The sequence below is a fragment of the Oncorhynchus gorbuscha genome, linkage group LG10 (assembly GCF_021184085.1).
Source record: "Oncorhynchus gorbuscha isolate QuinsamMale2020 ecotype Even-year linkage group LG10, OgorEven_v1.0, whole genome shotgun sequence".
NCBI classification, from domain to species: Eukaryota; Metazoa; Chordata; class Actinopteri; order Salmoniformes; family Salmonidae; genus Oncorhynchus; species Oncorhynchus gorbuscha.
The window spans coordinates 64,388,515-64,407,097 of NC_060182.1; the positions used below are offsets into that span (position 1 = coordinate 64,388,515).

At 43.4% G+C, this 18,583-nt stretch overlaps 1 protein-coding gene across 4 annotated transcripts in view; it reads left to right on the forward strand.

Moving 5' to 3' along the window:
* LOC124046346 (rho guanine nucleotide exchange factor 10-like) overlaps window positions 1-18,583 on the forward strand; it is a 101,192-nt gene that overhangs the window by 47,777 nt on the left and 34,832 nt on the right. For all 4 annotated transcript variants that reach the window (XM_046366624.1, XM_046366626.1, XM_046366627.1 and 1 more), the window contains 2 exons: window positions 4,710-4,939; window positions 5,077-5,234. In XM_046366624.1, coding sequence (XP_046222580.1) covers window positions 4,710-4,939; window positions 5,077-5,234 — 388 coding nt within the window. The remainder of the gene's footprint in view (window positions 1-4,709; window positions 4,940-5,076; window positions 5,235-18,583) is intronic.

An 18,583-nucleotide genomic window follows, 5' to 3' on the forward strand; every position in this document is an offset into this window, starting at 1 on the left:
ACGGGCTGCGGCATTCTGGATGAGTTGAAGGGGTTTAATGGCACAGGCAGGGAGCCCAGCCAACAGCGAGTTGCAGTAATCCAGACGGGAGATGACAAGTGCCTGGATTAGGACCTGCGCCGCTTCCTGTGTGAGGCAGGGTCGTACTCTGCGGATGTTGTAGAGCATGAACCTACAGGAACGGGCCACCGCCTTGATGTTGGTTGAGAACGACAGGGTGTTGTCCAGGATCACGCCAAGGTTCTTAGCGCTCTGGGAGGAGGACACAATGGAGTTGTCAACCGTGATGGCGAGATCATGGAACGGGCAGTCCTTCCCCGGGAGGAAGAGCAGCTCCGACTTGCCGAGGTTCAGCTTGAGGTGGTGATCCGTCATCCACACTGATATGTCTGCCAGACATGCAGAGATGCGATTCGCCACCTGGTCATCAGAAGGGGGAAAGGAGAAGATTAATTGTGTCGTCTGCATAGCAATGATAGGAGAGACCATGTGAGGTTATGACAGAGCCAAGTGACTTGGTGTATAGCGAGAATAGGAGAGGGCCTAGAACAGAGCCCTGGGGGACACCAGTGGTGAGAGCGCGTGGTGAGGAGACAGATTCTCGCCACGCCACCTGGTAGGAGCGACCTGTCAGGTAGGACGCAATCCAAGCGTGGGCCGCGCCGGAGATGCCCAACTCGGAGAGGGTGGAGAGGAGGATCTGATGGTTCACAGTATCGAAGGCAGCCGATAGATCTAGAAGGATGAGAGCAGAGGAGAGAGAGTTAGCTTTAGCAGTGCGGAGCGCCTCCGTGATACAGAGGAGAGCAGTCTCAGTTGAATGACTAGTCTTGAAACCTGACTGATTTGGATCAAGAAGGTCATTCAGAGAGAGATAGCGGGAGAGCTGGCCAAGGACGGCACGTTCAAGAGTTTTGGAGAGAAAAGAAAGAAGGGATACTGGTCTGTAATTGTTGACATCGGAGGGATCGAGTGTAGGTTTTTTCAGAAGGGGTGCAACTCTCGCTCTATTGAAGACGGAAGGGACGTAGCCAGCGGTCAGGGATGAGTTGATGAGCGAGGTGAGGTAAGGGAGAAGGTCTCCGGAAATGGTCTGGAGAAGAGAGGAGGGGATAGGGTCAAGCGGGCAGGTTGTTGGGCGGCCGGCCGTCACAAGACGCGAGATTTCATCTGGAGAGAGAGGGAGAAAGAGGTCAGAGCACAGGGTAGGGCAGTGTGAGCAGAACCAGCGGTGTCGTTTGACTTAGCAAACGAGGATCGGATGTCGTCGACCTTCTTTTCAAAATGGTTGACGAAGTCATCTGCAGGGAGGGGGGAGGGGGAGGAGGATTCAGGAGGGAGGAGCAGGTGGCAAAGAGCTTCCTAGGGTTAGAGGCAGATGCTTGGAATTTAGCGTGGTAGAAAGTGGCTTTAGCAGCAGAGACAGAGGAGGAAAATGTAGAGAGGAGGGAGTGAAAGGATGCCAGGTCCGCAGGGAGGCGAGTTTTCCTCCATTTCCGCTCGGCTGCCCGGAGCCCTGTTCTGTGAGCTCGCAGTGAGTCATCGAGCCACGGAGCGGGAGGGGAGGACCGAGCCGGCCTGGAGGATAGGGGACATAGAGAGTCAAAGGATGCAGAGAGGGAGGAGAGGAGGGTTGAGGAGGCAGAATCAGGAGATAGGTTGGAGAAGGTTTGAGCAGAGGGAAGAGATGATAGGATGGAAGAGGAGAGATTAGTGGGGGAGAGAGAGCGAAGGTTGGGACGGCGCGATACCATCCGAGTAGGGGCAGTGTGGGAGGTGTTGGATGAGAGCGAGAGGGAAAAGGATACAAGGTAGTGGTCGGAGACTTGGAGGGGAGTTGCAATGAGGTTAGTGGAAGTACAGCATCTAGTAAAGATGAGGTCGAGCGTATTGCCTGCCTTGTGAGTAGGGGGGGAAGGTGAGAGGAGAGGGTGAGGTCAAAAGAGGAGAGGAGTGGAAAGAAGGAGGCAGAGCGGAATGAGTCAAAGGTAGACGTGGGGATAAGGTCTAAACAACAATTGAAGTCATAGATGTTATACAAGAGATTGTCAATGGACAGCATGGACATCCATGTATGTACATAATTGTATTACAAATGATGCCAACTTAGGTCTGTTGTGCTTTTTTGACTAAAATGGCACCGAAAGAAATAGCAGCAGTTTCACGGGTGCCCAACTAATTGTGCTATTATGTGGGTTGTTTTCGCGTTATTTGTAACTTATTTTGTACATAATGTTTCTGCAACCGTATTTTACGGCAGAAATAGCTTCTGGATATTAGAACAGAGATCACTCACCTCGGATTAGATGAAGAGCTTCTGGATGTCAGGACAGCGATCACTCACCTCGGATTAGAAGAAGAGTTTCTGGATATCAGGACAGAGATCACTCACCTCGGATTAGAAGAAGAGCTTCTGGATATCAGGACAGAGATCACTCACCTCGGATTAGATGAAGAGCTTCTGGATATCAGGACAGAGATCACTCACATCGGATTAGAAGAAGAGCTTCTGGAAGAAAGAAGAGCTTCTGGATATCAGGACAGAGATCACTCGCCTCGGATTAGATGAAGATTTTTTCTTCAACAAGCAGGACCACAGGACATTCCCCGAACACCCGACAAGGCCAACATCCCAGTTATTTGCCAGAGGAGGTGACGCGGGTACAGAGGACACGGAGCAGGATGCCTCGTGAGGATCCGCAGAAGGCGAGTGGGAAAGTTGCCGTTAATGTCAATATTACTTGCCAACATGCAATCATTGGACAATAAATTAGCCGAAGTACAATCATGAATGTCCTACCAACGGAACATCAAAAACTGTAATCTCCTGTTTCACAGAGTCGTGGCTGAATGTTGACGTGGATATTAAGCTAGCGGGATATACAATGCACCTGCAAGATAGAACAGCACACTCCGGTTGTGGGAGGGGGGGCGGGCGGTCTGTGCATATTTGTAAACAACAGCTGGTGCACAATCCAAGGAAGTCTCTAGATTTTGCTTGCTTGAGTATCTTGTGATAAATTGCAGGCCACACTAGAGTTTTCAGCTACATTTTTCGTGGCTGTTTATTTACCACCACAGACGGATGCTGGCACTAAGACCGCACTCAGTCAGCTGTATAAGGAAATAAGCTAACAGGAAACCACTCACCCATAAACAGTGCTCCTAGTGGCCGGAGACTTTAATGCCGGGAAACTTAAATCAGTTTGGCCTCCGACCGCAAGGCACGACAGAGGGTACTGCGTATGGCCCAGTACATCACTGGGGCTAAGCTGCCAGCCATCCAGGACCTCTACACCAGGCATCTGACCACAAGGCACGACAGAGGGTACTGCATATGGCCAAGTACCACACTGGGGCTAAGCTGCCAGCCATCCAGGACCTCTACAACAGGTAGTGTCAGAGGAAGGCCCTAAAAATTGTCAAAGACCCCAGCCACCCCAGTCATAGACTGTTTTTTCATTTACATTTACATTTAAGTCTACTACCGCATGTGGTAAGAAAGATTGCGGTGCACTTCTGGGTAGTAGACAAGTCTAAGACTGACCTGGAAAAGTGCTCCATCTCAACAGTTTTTACCCCCAAGCCATAAGACTCCTGAACAAGTAATCAAATGGCTACCAGGACTATTTGCATTGTGTGCTCCCCCAAACCCTCTTTTATGCTGCTGCTGCTCTGTTTATCATATATGCATAGTCACTTTATCTGTACATTCATATACATACTACCTCAATTGGCCCGACCAACCAGTGCCTGTATGTAGCCTCGCTACTGTTATAGCCTCGCTACTGTTGTTTTTCACTGTCTTTTTACAGTTTTTATTTCTTACCTATTGTTCACCTAATACCTTTTTTGCACTGTTGGTTAGAGGCTGTAAGTAAGCTTTTATAATAATAATATATGCCATTTAGCAGACGCTTTTATCCAAAGCGACTTACAGTCATGTGTGCATACATTCTACATATGGGTGGTCCTGTCTTTCGAACCCACTACCCTATTGTTCAGCGCCATGCTCTACCAACTGAGCTACAGAAGGACCCTTTTCATTGTAATGTCTACACCTGTTGTATTCGGCGCACGTGACAAACTTTGATTTGATTTGTAACCAGTGCCAATTATTGCGAGTAGCCATTTTACTCATCAGCTTTAAATCCCTATTAAAAAAGCTTTCTTCCACTCCCAGTGAGATCGGAATGAAATATTGAACAGAGGCCCTTTCATTCATGAGCTATAACTCTGAACCAGTGGCATATTTACTGTATGTATCAGTTTGAGAGCCTCTTAGCTGTGTGTATTTACTTCAGCGGCAGGGACAACACATCCACAGTTCTGTGACTCCAAATGTACTCCAGTGATGGACTGTTCTCATTACAATGACGGCTCCCACTTTTCCATTGTAAATGACTCACTGTTGGCCTGGATTTGAGAGGGCTGTTCTCTCCCACTCTATGCTCCTATTGGTCAGTCTGCTGTACCGTTTTCTGCTGGAGTGGTTAAAAGCGTTGTTAATGTTTGTTGTCGTGGTTGTTGTTTCCCCATTTAAAAAAATATATATTATCACACCCCCTGATGAGGTCAGAATTAGAAAGCTCTGTAGAAAGGATTGTATTTTCTAGCTGGGGCATGGAGTCTTTCCTGGTCAGGTCATGTGGTCATGAAAAACCTAATTCCCTACTCCTAACTGTTACTACTTCTTACCCCCTGTTCAGGTGGCGAGCTGCACCAACCAGATGGGTCAGATAGCCATCGTGGCCATGCAGAACTCCAGCCCCAAGGTGACAGAGTGTTTCAATGTGGAGTCTCGGATCCTGTGCATGGCTTATGTACCCATGGAGCAGAGTACCCAGGAGAATAGGATGGGGAACCCCGAAAAGAACCTCTCCTTAGTGGGGAAGGCCAGTGACAACCCTACTGTCTGCCTGGGCATGGAGGAGGGCAGGTATGTGATGTCAACAGATTATGTAGTCATAGCCTACTCTGGGTTCTGCTGTCAGCTAAATAAATCTACTCATTGATTTTATTGTATTTGATTTAGAAACACAGCTCATGAAATCACTTCACAACCTTTCTCCGCAGTATCATAGTCTATAAGAGCAGCCAGCAGTCCAAGAAGGTGCGTCTCCAACACTTCTTCATCCTCGACAAGTCCACCGTGACCAGCCTGGTGCACAAGAAGCAGTGTTTATACGCTGGCCTTGTGAGTGGCTCAGTTGCCATCTACTCCAGAGCACAAGGTGAGGCTTGTTCTGAAGGCTGTCTGTTTCTGAACACTAGAACTGCCTTTCCGCCTATAAACACCCGCTAGAGAACGTTGCCGGGTTGTTACCTTTAGCATATACGTCAGATGCATATCAACCCGCAAGGTGCAGCAAACATGAGCACCGATGGTTGATAAATAGTGCATAAACGACACTATACAGTGCCTTTGGAAAGTATTCAAACCCCTTGGCGTTTTTCACATTGTGTTACGTTACAGCCTTATTCTGAAATGGATTACATTTTTTTTACAAATCCTCAGCAATCTACACACAATACCCCATAATGGCAAAGTGAAAACAGTGTGTGTGTATATATATATATATATATATATATATATATATATAAAAATATATATATATATATATATTTAAAAATATATATATATATATTTAAAAATATATATATTTAAAAATGGTCTTGCTTAGGGAGGTGATCCAGAACCCAATGGTCACTCTGACAGAGCTCTGGACTTCCTCTGTGGAGATGGGAGAATCTTCAGAAGGACAACCATCTCTGCAGCACTCCACCAATCAGGCCTTTATGGTAGAGTGGCCAGACAAACTCCTCAGTAAAAGGCACATGACAGCACTGCTTGGAGTTTGTCAAAAGGCACCTAAAGACACTCAGACCATGAGAAACAAGATTATCTGGTCTGATGAAACCAAAATTGAACTCTTTGGCCTGAGTGCCAAGATTCATGTCTGAAGGAAACCTGGCACCATCCCTACGGTGAAGCATGGTGGTGGCAGCATCATGCTGTGGGGATGTTCTTCAGAGGCAGGGACTGGGAGACTAGTCAGGATCGAGGGAAAGATGAAAGGAGCACAATACAAAGAGACCCTTGATGAAAACCTGCTCCAGATCGCTCAGGACCTCAGACTGGGGCAAAGGTTCACCTTCCAACAGGACAATGACCCTAAGCATACAGACAAGACAACACAGGAGTGGCTTCAGGACAAGTCTCAATGTACTTTAGTGGCCCAGCCAGAGCCCGGACTTGAACCTGATCGAACATCTCTGGAGAGACCAGAAAATATCTGTGCAGCAATGCTCGCCATCCAACCTGACGGAGCTTGAGAGAATCTGCAAAGAAGAATGGGACAAACTCTCCAAATACAGGTGTGCCAAGCTTGTAGCGTCATACCCAAGAAGACATGCTGTAATCACTGCCAAAGGTGCTTCTACAAAGTACTGAGTAAAGGGTCTGAAAACTTATGTAAATGTGATATAAAAAAAATCAAAAAGATTTCAGGTAATACACAAACTCGTTGCTGACGGGTGTATAAAAATGAGCACACAGCCATACAATCTCCATACACAAATATTGGCAGGAGAATGGCCTTACTGAAGAGTTCCAAGATCATCAATGTGGCACAGTCATAGGACGCCACCTTTTCAACAAATTTCTGCCCTGCTAGACCTGCCCTGGTAAACTGTAAGTGCTGTTATTGTGAAGTGGAAATGTCTAGGAGCAACAACAGCTCAACTAGCTCACACAAGCTCACTGAACGAGACCGCTGAGTGCTGAAGCGCATAAATGGTCTGTCCTCGGTTGGAACACTCACTACCGAGTTGCAAACTGCCTCTAGAAGAAACGCCAGCACAATAACTGTTCGTCGGGAGCTTCATGAAATGGGTTTCCAATTCGGAGGAGCCGCACACAAGCCTAAGATCACCATGTGCGCACTGCCAAGCGTCGGCTGGAGTGGTGTAAATCTCACTGCCATTGATGAATCACACTTCACTATCTGGCAGTCCGATGGACAAATCTGGGTTGGCGGATGCCAGGAGAACGCTAACTGCCCCAATGCATAGTGTGCCAACTGTAAAGTTTGGTGGAGGAGGAATAATGGTCTGTGGCTGTTTTTCATGGTTCAGGATAGACCCCTTAGTTCCAGTGAAGGGAAGTCTTGACGCTACAGCATACAATGACATTCTAGACGATTCTGTGCTTACAACTTTGTGGCAACAGTTTGGGGACGGCCCTTTCCTGTTAGTTTCCCTTACAATAAATTGGATTAGTAATAGTTATAATAAGCAGTCCTGTAACAGCTTATTTTTATAAAGTAAAATGTGGAAGAGAATGGTATCAACACCCAAGGCACATGGTCAAATGATTTGCTGCTGGTAAATAGGCAATACACAAACTCCTTACACTGTCTTTATAAATTAAATCAACCTCTTTACCCTCTTTATCATTCAGTTCGGCCTAATTTAAATTAAATTGTTACGGTGCACAATTACCACCTATTCATCCATTTGTCATTCATTCAGTGAGGAGAGACAGACTCATTAGCACGTGGCTGGGTACCAACATCCTACAGCACATTGACTTGGTGGGTTAAGTTAGGACTAGGTGTGAAAAAAACTGGTAAAAAGGCTTTAAATACTTTTCTGTTTGTGATGATAATATTTTAAAAATGACACATGAGCAGTGTAAAATACAAACAATTAGGAAAGGTCAGGGAAGGAGCAGGACATCTTTTTTTGGATGCTGCTTTTTAATTTTTTTATTTTTTTAAAAATCTAAAATAAATTAAAAATCAAACGTCAGTGGCCATTGGTCTATGCTTTTTTTATTTTATTTAACCTCTATTTAACTAGTCAAGTCTGTTAAGAACAAATTCTTATTTATAATGATGGCCTACCAAAAGGCCTCCTGCAAGGACTGGGGCCTGGGATTAAAATCAATAAATAAATACAATATAAATATAGGACAAAACACACATCACAACGAGAGAGACAACACAACACTACATAAAGAGATACCTAAAGACAACAACATAGCAAGGCAGCAACACAACATGGCAACAACATGGTAGCAACACAACATGGTAGCAGCACAAAACATGGTACAAACATTATTGGGCCCAGTCAACAGCACAAAGGTCAAGAAGGAAGAGACAACAATACATCACACAAAGCAGCCACAACTGTCAGTAAGATTGTCCATGATTGAGTCTTTGAATGAAGAGATTGAGAAACTGTCCAGTTTGAGTGTTTGTTGCAGCTCGTTCCAGTTGCTAGCTGCAGCGAACTGAAAAGAGGAGCGACCCAGGGATGTGTGTGCTTTGGGGACCTTTAACAGAATGTATCTGGCAGAACGGGTGTTGTATGTGGAGGATGAGGGCTGCAGTAGATGATGGCTGCAGTAGTTATCTGTGATAGGGGGTAGTAAGTCCTAAGAGGGTTTTATAAATAAGCATCGACCAGTGGGTCTTGCGACTGGTATACAGAGATGACCAGTTTACAGAGGAGTATAGAGTGCAGTGATGTGTCCTATAAGGAGCATTGGAGGCAAATCTGATGGCAGAATGGTAAAGAACATCTAGCCGCTCGAGAGCACCCTTACCTGTCGATCTATAAATGATGTATCCATAACCTAGCATGGGGAGGATGGTTGTCTGAATCAGGGTTAGTTTGGCAGCTGAGGTGAAAAAGGAGCGATCACGATAGAGGAAGTCTAGATTTAACTTTTGTCTGCAGCTTTGATATGTGCTGAGAGAAGGACAGTGCACCGTCTAGCCACATTCCCAAGTACTTGTATGAGGTGACTACCTCAAGCTCTAAACCCTCAGAGGTAGTAATAACACCTGTGGGAAGAGGGGTATTAATTCTTACCAAACCACATGACCATTGTTCTGGAGGTGTTCAGAACAGGGTTAAGGGTAGAGAAAGGTTGTTTGACACTAAGAAAGCTTTGTTGTCGAGCATTTTGTTACGGTTAATTGAAATGGGTAAACTTACATCCATGGTACTAGCTAAATGAGCGTAACCAAACACAAAATACAAATATATTTAAATGAACACGTTTTTGTTTTATGCCCAAGTGTTGTTTATTTCGCTCTGTAGCCCAGTTGGTAGAGCATGGCGCTGCGCCAGGATAGTGGGTTTGACTTCTGGGACCGTTTGGGGAAAGCCCTTTCCTGTTTCAGCATGACAAAGCCCCCGTGCACAAAGCGAGATCCATACAGAAATGGTTTGTCGATAGGTGTGGAAGAACTTGACTGGCCTGCATGGAGCCCTGACCTAATCACCATCGAACACCTTTGGGATGAATTGAAACGCTGACTGCGAGCCAGGCTTAAGATTAATTGCCCCACATCAGCTCCTGACCTCAGCAATGTTCCAACGTGTAGTGGAAAGCCTTTCCAGAAGAGTGGAAGCTGTTATGGCACCAAAGGGGGGGACCTACTCCATATTAATGTCCGTCATTCTGGAATGAGATGTTCCACGAGCTGGTGTCCACATACGTTTGGTCATACAGTGTACTGTAAATAATGAATTGCATGAAGAAATATTCATGGAATTGTAACGATAGTTATTTGTTTAGATAGAGTCAAGGATATCTGTTGTACAATTCTGCAAAATCCTAGACAGAAATGAGGCCTAAAGCCTATTTTTTTTCTTCTCTTACAATGAAATTGTTAGTGTAATCCATTTGATCAACTTTATTTGTAGATTTCATTAGTAATGGATTTATAGTAATAAATAAAATCTAGTTACAGCTTCTTTTGACATATATATATATATATAACCTACCAGGTGAAATCATTTGCTGTATTCCTAAACAAAAAGGACCAGTGCAGGAAGTTTTGATAAATTGATGATCCTTTCCTTGCATCTGTAAATTACCAGATGCGCCCATCTCTTCATGTACAATTTGACAACATTAGGCCTATCAGTTGTCAAGTCATCAGATTATTGTCAATTTAATAGGCTAGCTCTTATGTGTGAAATTAGTTTCGGTATAGTTTAGGTGTAGTTTCGATGGGCCGGCTGGCATCGTCTGTTTCCTTCTCATCAAGTTGGATAGAGTCAAGGATATCTTTTGCATTATTCTTAAGGTCTACTGCAACACATACCATGTTTTTGCTTCCTTTACAATATATTTGAGGAGTAATAGAATTACAGTAAATAAAACAGCCCTGTAACAGCTTATTTTTATAAAGTAAAACATAAAAGAGAGTGTTATAAATCCACAAGGCGCGGTCAAATTATTAACTGAGCGCCAACGCTGATAAATAGGCACAACACACCATTACACTATTGTTGTTCTAAATGAAATCAACCTCTTCACCCTCATCATTCAGTTTGGCCTAATTTGAAGTAACTTGCACAATTCTATCCATTTGTCATTTCATTCAGTGGGTTGGCATCGTTTGCTTGGCTTGATGGACTCAAGGATATGTTTTGCATGATTCTTAATGCCTACATGTTTTAGTTTCCCTGTACGATACATTCGGTTAGTAATGCAGTAGACCGGGATGGGCGGTCATTACATTTTGTCAGCCGGTGATTGTCAAGCAAATAACTGCCGGTTTCACGGTAATTGACCGTTAATTAACATAACTACATTTAGCATCTCCTGGCTTCCACGCATAGCCTACAAGCCTACTGATGCAGCCTTTACGAACGTCTACATTTTAAAGTCTAATAAATCCATGTAATATAGCCCACATCAGGTATTCCCCCAAAAAAATCCAATGGAGGGGGCTATACATTTGGGTGAGTTTTTTTCTTGCCTGAGTAGCCTCATTTCACTGCCAAAAATAAAATTAAACCATCTAGTGTTCAGCGAAATAACAACACAATGTCAAATACAGGTAGCCTAGTCAAATAATTAACATCCAATCACATTAACCGTTACTCTCTTGTGGGAATTCCACTAACCGTCTGTATGTAGCCAAACGTAGCTGCTGCTCATTCCGTTTGTTGGAAAACTGATTAATAGTTTTGTTTTAAAGTAAGGTCTGTGTTCTTAGAGACATGTACCAGCTCTACAGGTAGTACTGCTACTTCCAGCAGTACTACACCTGCACCTGCTGACGACACAAGTTGTTCTGCTTCCACAAGCACATCCAATGCTAGCATCAGTAATTCTACATTTGTTGTTAGCCCAGCTAGCATGGACACTGACAGTGGTGAATCTGATGCAGCCGAAGATCTACTGCTCCTTACCTGGGAAAGCACCGAACAACAGACCGGGACATTTGATCACCGAAGAGGCCAAATATGATGATAACTACATTGCGTTGGGGTTCACTTACAGTATATCGGGACTAGTGCCTTTCCTCAGCCAGTGTGTTATATGTGCAAAAGTACTATCTCACAACTCGATGAAACCTTCACTTTTGCGCAGACATTTAGAAGCATAACATGCCCATTTGAAAAGTACGCCACAGGAGGTTTTTGAGTGAGAATTAAGATGACTTTCAAGTAGTAAGACATGTATAAAAGCAACAGATACCATTAATAAGAAGGGGCTAGAAGTGTCTATATAGTGAGCTGGTGAGTGGCTTGAACAGGGAAGCCCCATACTATTGTGGAGGACTTCATTATTCCTGCTGCAGTGGATCTGGCTGGGACAATGCTGGGGAAAAGGCCCAAAAAACTATACAAACAATGTCTTCATCAAACAACATTGTTTCACAACGCATCAGTGACATGGCAGGAGATGTTTTGAAACCATTACTGCTTCGCTTAAAAGCCAGTGAATTCTATGCGTCACAGCTTGAAGAGTCAACAGACGTGGCAGGTCTGGCACAGCTCCTGGTATATGTCCGTTATGTTTATGGGGGGTCAATTAATGGAGGCATCCTCTTCTGCAAACCAGGACAACAGGAGATAATATTTTCAAAGTACTGGATAGCTCTGTGACATCAAATGGACTTTGGTCAAGATGTGTTGGTATCTGTACAGATGGCGCAAAAGCCATGCCGGGAAGACATAGTGGAGTGGTAACGCACGTGCAAGCAGTTGCTCCCGACGCCACTTGGGGTCACTGGAGCATCCATTGAGAGGCTCTTGCTGCCAAGGGAATGCCTGACAGCGTGAAAGATGTTTTGGACACGACAATGAAAATGGTTAACTTTGTTGAAGCAAGGCCTCTGAACTCTAGTGTATTTTCTGCACTTTGTAATGATATGGGCAGCAACCATGTAACACGTTTTTACAACATACAGAAGTGAGCTGGTCATTTTTTAATTGAGAGACTAGCTTAATATTTTCTTTACTGACCATTTTCACTTGTCTGACCGCTTGCATAATGACGAGATTCTCACACGACTGGTCTATCTGGGTGATGTTTCTTCTCACCTGAATGATCTGAATCTAGGATTACAGGGAGTCTCCACAACTATATTCTATGTGCGGGACAAAATTGAGGCTATGATTAAGAAGTTGGTGCTCTTCTGTCTGCATTAACAAGGACAACACATAGGTCTTTCCATCATTTGTATGTTTTTTTTGTGTGCAAATGAACTCAACTTACGAACAATGTCAAATGTGATATTGCGAAGCACCTGAGTGAGTTGGGTGCGCAATTACGCAGGTACTTTCCCAAAACGGGTGACAAACAACAGGATTCGTTATCCCTTTCATGCCCTGCCTTCAGTCCACTTACCGATATCTGAATAAGAAAGCCTCATCGAAAGGGCAACAAGCGGTTCTGTGAAAATTGAATCAGAAGCCACTCTCAGAATTCTGGATTGGGCTGCACACAGAGTATCCTGCCTTGGCAAACTGTGCTGTTAAGACACTGATGATCTTTGCAACCACATACCTACAGTTGAAGTCGGAGGTTTACGTACACCGTAGCCAAGTACATTTAAACTCAGTTTTTCACAATTCCGGACATTTTAATCTTAGTGAAAATTCCCTGTCTTAGGTCAGTAGGATCACTACTTTATTTTAAGAATGTGAAATGTCAGAATAATAGTAGAGAATTATTTATTAACACTTTCATTCCTTTCATTACATTCCCAGTGGGTCAGAAGTTTACATGCACTCAATTAGTATTTGGTAGCATTGAGTTTAAATTGTTTAACTTGGGTCAAACGTTTCGGGGATCCTTCCAAAAACTTCCCACAATAAGTTGGATGAATGTTGGCCCATTCCTCCTGACAGAGCTGATATAACTTAGTCAAGTTTGTAGGCCTCCTTGCTCTCACACACTTTTTCAGTTCTGCCCACAAATCTTCAGTAGGATTGAGGTCCGGGCTTTGTGATGGACACTCCAATACATTGACTTTGTCCTTAAGCCATTTTGCCACAACTTTGGAAGAATGCTTGGGGTCATTGTCCATTTTGAAGACACATTTGCGACCAAGCTTTAACTTCCTGACTGATGTCTTGATGTTGCTTCAATATATCCACATAATTTTCCTCCCTCATGAAGCCATCTATTTTGTGAAGTGCTGCAGCAAAGCACCCTCACAACATGATGCTGCCAGCCCCGTGCTTCACGGTTGGGATGGTATTCTTCGACTTGCAAGCCTCCCCCTTTTTCCTTTGAACATAACGATGGTCATTATAGCCAAATAGTTATATTTTTGTTTCATCAGCCCAGAGGACATTTCTCCAAAAAGTATCATCTTTGTCCCCATGTGCAAGCTGTAGTCTGGCTTTTTAAAAATGTTGGTTTTGGAGCCGTGGCTTCTTCCTTCCTTTCAGGTTATGTCGATATAGGTCTCGTTTTACTGTGGGTATATATACTTTTGTACCGGTTTCCTCCAGCATCTTCACAAGGTCCTTTTGCTGTTCTGGGATTGATTTGCACTTTTCGCACCAATGTATGTTAATCCCTAGGAGACAACGCGTCTCCTTTCTGAGCTGTATGACGGCTGCGATGTCCCATGGTGTTTATACTTGCGTACTATTGTTTGTACAGAAAAAACGTGGTATTTCAGGCCTTTGGAAATTGCTCCCAAGGATGAACCAGACTTGTGGAGGTCTCCAATTCTTGCCTGAGGTCTTGGCTGATTTCTTTAAATTTTCCCATGATGTCAAGCGAAGAGGCACTGAGTTTGAAGGTAGGCCTTGAAATACATCCACAGGTACACCTCCAATTGACTCAAATGATGTCAATTAGCCTATCAGAAGCTTCTAAAGCCATAACATAATTTTCTGGAATTTCTCAAGCTGTTTAAAAAGGCACAGTCAACATAGTGTATGTAAACTTCTGACCCACTGGAATTGTGATACTGTGAATTATAAGTGAAATAATCTGTAAACAGTTGTTAGAAAAATGACTTGTGTCATGCACAAAGTAGATGTCGTAACTAACTTGCCAAAACGAGTTTGTTAACAATAAATTTGTGGAGTGGTTGAAAAATGAGTATTAATGACTCCAACCTAAGCATATCTAAACTTCTGACTTCAACTGTATGTGAGAGTGGATTCTCGGCCCTCACTAGCATGAGAACTAAATAAAGGCAGACTGTGTGGAAAATTATTTAATACAACCCAACATTGCAGAGTTATGTGCATCCTTCTAAGCAGACCCTTCTCATTAACGTGAGGTGAGTTATTCACAATGGTTGCTGAACAAATAAAGTTTTATATGTAAGATGGCTAAATAAAAAGCAAAATTACTGAGTATTATTTGTGCCCTGGACCTGTAAGAGCTCTTTGTCACAACCCGTCAAGTGGGAAGTGACAAACTCACACTCTTTCTTATGTTTAAGAAATGTATCGTGTAGTGTGTGTGTGTGTGTGTCGCAGGCTTACAATGATGGCAAAAAAACAACATTTGAGAGTGCGCTGACCCTGGTGTTAGAGGGGGTATGCAGCTGGAGGTGTTTGAAAGGTCATGGGACTACTATTAAAACGTTTGGCAACCACTGGCCTACACCATCACAATAAATACATGATATATTTTAGACAGGTCTAAAGAAACATGACACAAAGAAAATGTCTATCAGAAGAACAGAATAGCATACTCTGCATTATCCTTATGTTAGGCCCTTTATCGGTCTATGCCATATGGCTGTGTTAACCTAGTTCATTTAGCAGACAATATTTGCTTAGAATTCCGTCCCATTATTTTATAGTACGATTTTATTCAGCTATCGATTTGAGGGTGTGCCCACGTGCGGCTATTCTGTGTTGAGCGGTTAGCAAAGAAACAGGTACTCCTATATGCTTAATTTAGAGTTATTTTATGTAACTTTAGTATGCCTTTTGTGGCCATTGTGCCCTTGAGCTGAATATAATAATTATGATTCCCTTCTCCTTGCTACGTGCCGAAGCACCTCTCACTCACATGGCTCTGTCACATGATCCGGTCTTTCTCACAGGCTACAAGTGAAGACAAACACATTGTAAACGCAACTGCGCACGTCTTTATCCAATTCCGAGGTGCATATTGAAGATAATTATTTTCAGCCAACAAGATGAGTAGGCCTAACGAACAGCAAAAGCACTAGGCTAGCCTATTTCAATCTACTATCCCCATAGGACAGAAGTTGATCTATTGTATTCTGTGCAATAAATAAATATTAAAAACGGGGGCAGTGAAAAATAAATACATGTCATCTATGCACTTAAATAGCGAAAGGAGGATGCTTTTTTCATGCCAGCCAGATAGGCTATATTCCTTTTTTATCAATCCAATTGGTAGTAGTTAGTCTTGTCTCATTGCTGCAACTCCCGTACGGGCTCGGGAGAGGGGAAGGTCGAAAGCCATACGTCCTCTGAAACACAACCCAACCAAGCCTCACTGCTTCTTAACACAGCGCGCATCCAACCCGGAAGCCAGCCGCACCAATGTGTCGGCGGAAACACCATGCCCACCACAGGAGTCGCTAGTGCGCGATGAGACAAGGCTATCCCTACCGGCCTAACCCGGATGACGCTATGCCAATTGTGCATCGCCCCATGGACCTCCCGGTCGCGGCCTGCTGCGATAGCCCGGGCACGAACCCAGAGTCTCTCTGGTGTCACAGCTAGCACTGCGATGTAGTGCCCTAGACCACTGCGCCACCCGGGAGGCCTATTCCTGTTTTTAAAGAGAAGTAATGTGCTTAATATTAGGAAGGTTGAGAAATAAATATAGTAGGCCTAGCTAATAGAATGCTTCTTTTTAAGAGGCCATCACTCTGTTTTAGTCCACAATTGCATAGCCTATAGAAAAGTTGCGCCACATGAGCTCATGGGCTCTCATGAAGTGTTTTAGATTTTTGATTACATTTGCATTGATGTCAGTGATTTTAGAGGGACAATAGAGTGCAGGTAGTTAGTAAGTTTGGTAGGCTACTAATGACCATCAGCAGCATCAGAGCTTGGAGAAGCCTAGTTACCGTTACTAAACGGTCACATGAAATTTGAGTGCTGTCATGACTCGTGACTTCCGGTGGGGCGGTAAAATACGGTAACCGTAACAGCCCTACTAATAGTTATAGTAAATTAAAAAAACTCATGACAGCTTATTTTTAAGGCACACGGTCAAATGATTTGCTGCTGATTTAATAGGAATAACACAAACTCATCATTACACTTGTTTTTCTAAATAAAATCAACCTATTCACCCTCTATCATTCAATTTGGCCTAATTCAATTGTGAAGTAAGGTGCACAATTATCATCCATTTGTCATTCATTGAGGAGAGAGAGATGCATTAGCAGCTACTTTTAATAATTTTCTGTTTGTAATTTCAAAATTCAGAAAAATTAGCAGTGTAAAATACAAACGTTTAGGAAAAGTCAGTGAAGGAGCAGGACAGCTTATCTTTTGGGCAGATTTTATTTACAAAATCAAAAACGTCAGTGGCCGTTGGCCTCTGGCGGTTCTAGTGGTAACGGTTTGTTTTTAAGTTGAATTGAAATGGGTATACTTACAGCCATGGTACTAGCTACATTAGCATAACAAAACCGAAAATACTAATTTATTTAAATGAAAAAGGTTTTGTTTTAAATCCAGGTAGGTGTTCTGTGTGTTCAGCTCAGTTGGTGGAGCATGGCGCTGCACCAGGATAGTGGGTTTGACTCCTTGGACCACCCATACTTAATGTATTTACGCATGACTGCATATTTATATTTAAAATTATGTGCCAGGTCAGATATGACCAAGGAGAAAGGTAAGCTGTTGTTGCTACTGTGCATTCAGTCCAACCAAGAAACATAAATGGAGGAACCGATTCAGCCTCTCTTGGAGGAAGACCTGACCTTTTCTGAAATAAACAGTTGAGATGAAATTGGGTGATGCTGGGTTGCAGACTCAGAGAAGTTGTTAGGTGTGTGTTGACCCGGTCCCTGTGGCATACAGGGTGAATCACCAGTATGAATTAACTCTGCTCCAGGGATCAAGGCCTCTCTCTCTCTCTCTCTTTCTCTCTCTTTCTGTGGCTGGCTGGCTGTACTAGGTCTCACAGCGGTCTGTCTCCATGGAGCCTGGCCTGGTTGCCTGGGAGAAGTCACTAATCTGCTAGCTAGCGCTGACCCATTTAATATCCTGCAGCGCTAGCATACTGTCAGACAAAGTGCTAGCTCTCTCCTCTGCTCTTTATCTGTCTCTATCTGCCTGTACTTGTATCTTTGTCTGAGTGTATATTCCTCTCTCACAGTATGAAAACACTTTGCTTGTTGTTGTTGAATGATTATAGTGAGTTTAGTGACAGCAACATGAGCACATTAAGACAGGGTGGTGAGACACTACCATTGTCAAGGGCTTGCTATGTTTATCTCAGCCAGACATTAATTACACCATCTGCAACTGCATGACATGCAGCTTGCTGAGTCTTTTCATGACTCAGAACTGTAGCTTAGGCTCTCTAGGAAAGTCCTTGAGGTCTTTTTCCATGATGGAAATTTCTATGTGCCTTGAAGATCTGTCTGTTGGTGTTGGTGCCCATTCTACATGACACTCATTCTCTGTGGCCCTGGTTGGCCCCTGATTAGCTGACTAAACTAAAATCCGCTGTATATACACTACTGGTCAAAAGTTTGGGGTCACTTAGAAATGTTCTTGTTTTTGAAAGATAAGCAAATATTTTTTGTCCATTTTTAAAATAACATCAAATTGATCAGAAATACAATGTAGACATTGTTCATGTTGTAAATGACTATTGTAGCTGGAAAAGGAAGATAAAAAAAAAAGGAATATCTACATAGGCGTACAAAGATCCATTATCAGCAACCATCACTTCTGGGTTCCAATGGCACATTGTGTTAGCTTATCCAAGTTTATCATTTTAAACAGCTACTTTATCATTAGAAAACCCTTTTGCAATTATGTTAGCACAGCTGAAAACTGTTCTGATTTAAAGAAGCAACAAGACTGTCCTTTTTTAGACTAGTTGAGTATCTGGAGCATCAGCATTTTTGGGTTCGATTACAGGTTCAAAATGGCCAGAAACAAATAACTTTCTTCTGAAACTCATCAGTCTATTCTTGTTCTGAGAAATGAAGGCTATTCCATGTGAGAAATTGCCAAGAAACTGAAGATCTCGTACAATACTGTGTACTACTCCCTTCACAGACCAGTGCAAACTGTCTCTAACCAGAATAGAAAGAGTGGGAGGCCCCTGTGCACAACTGAGCAAGAG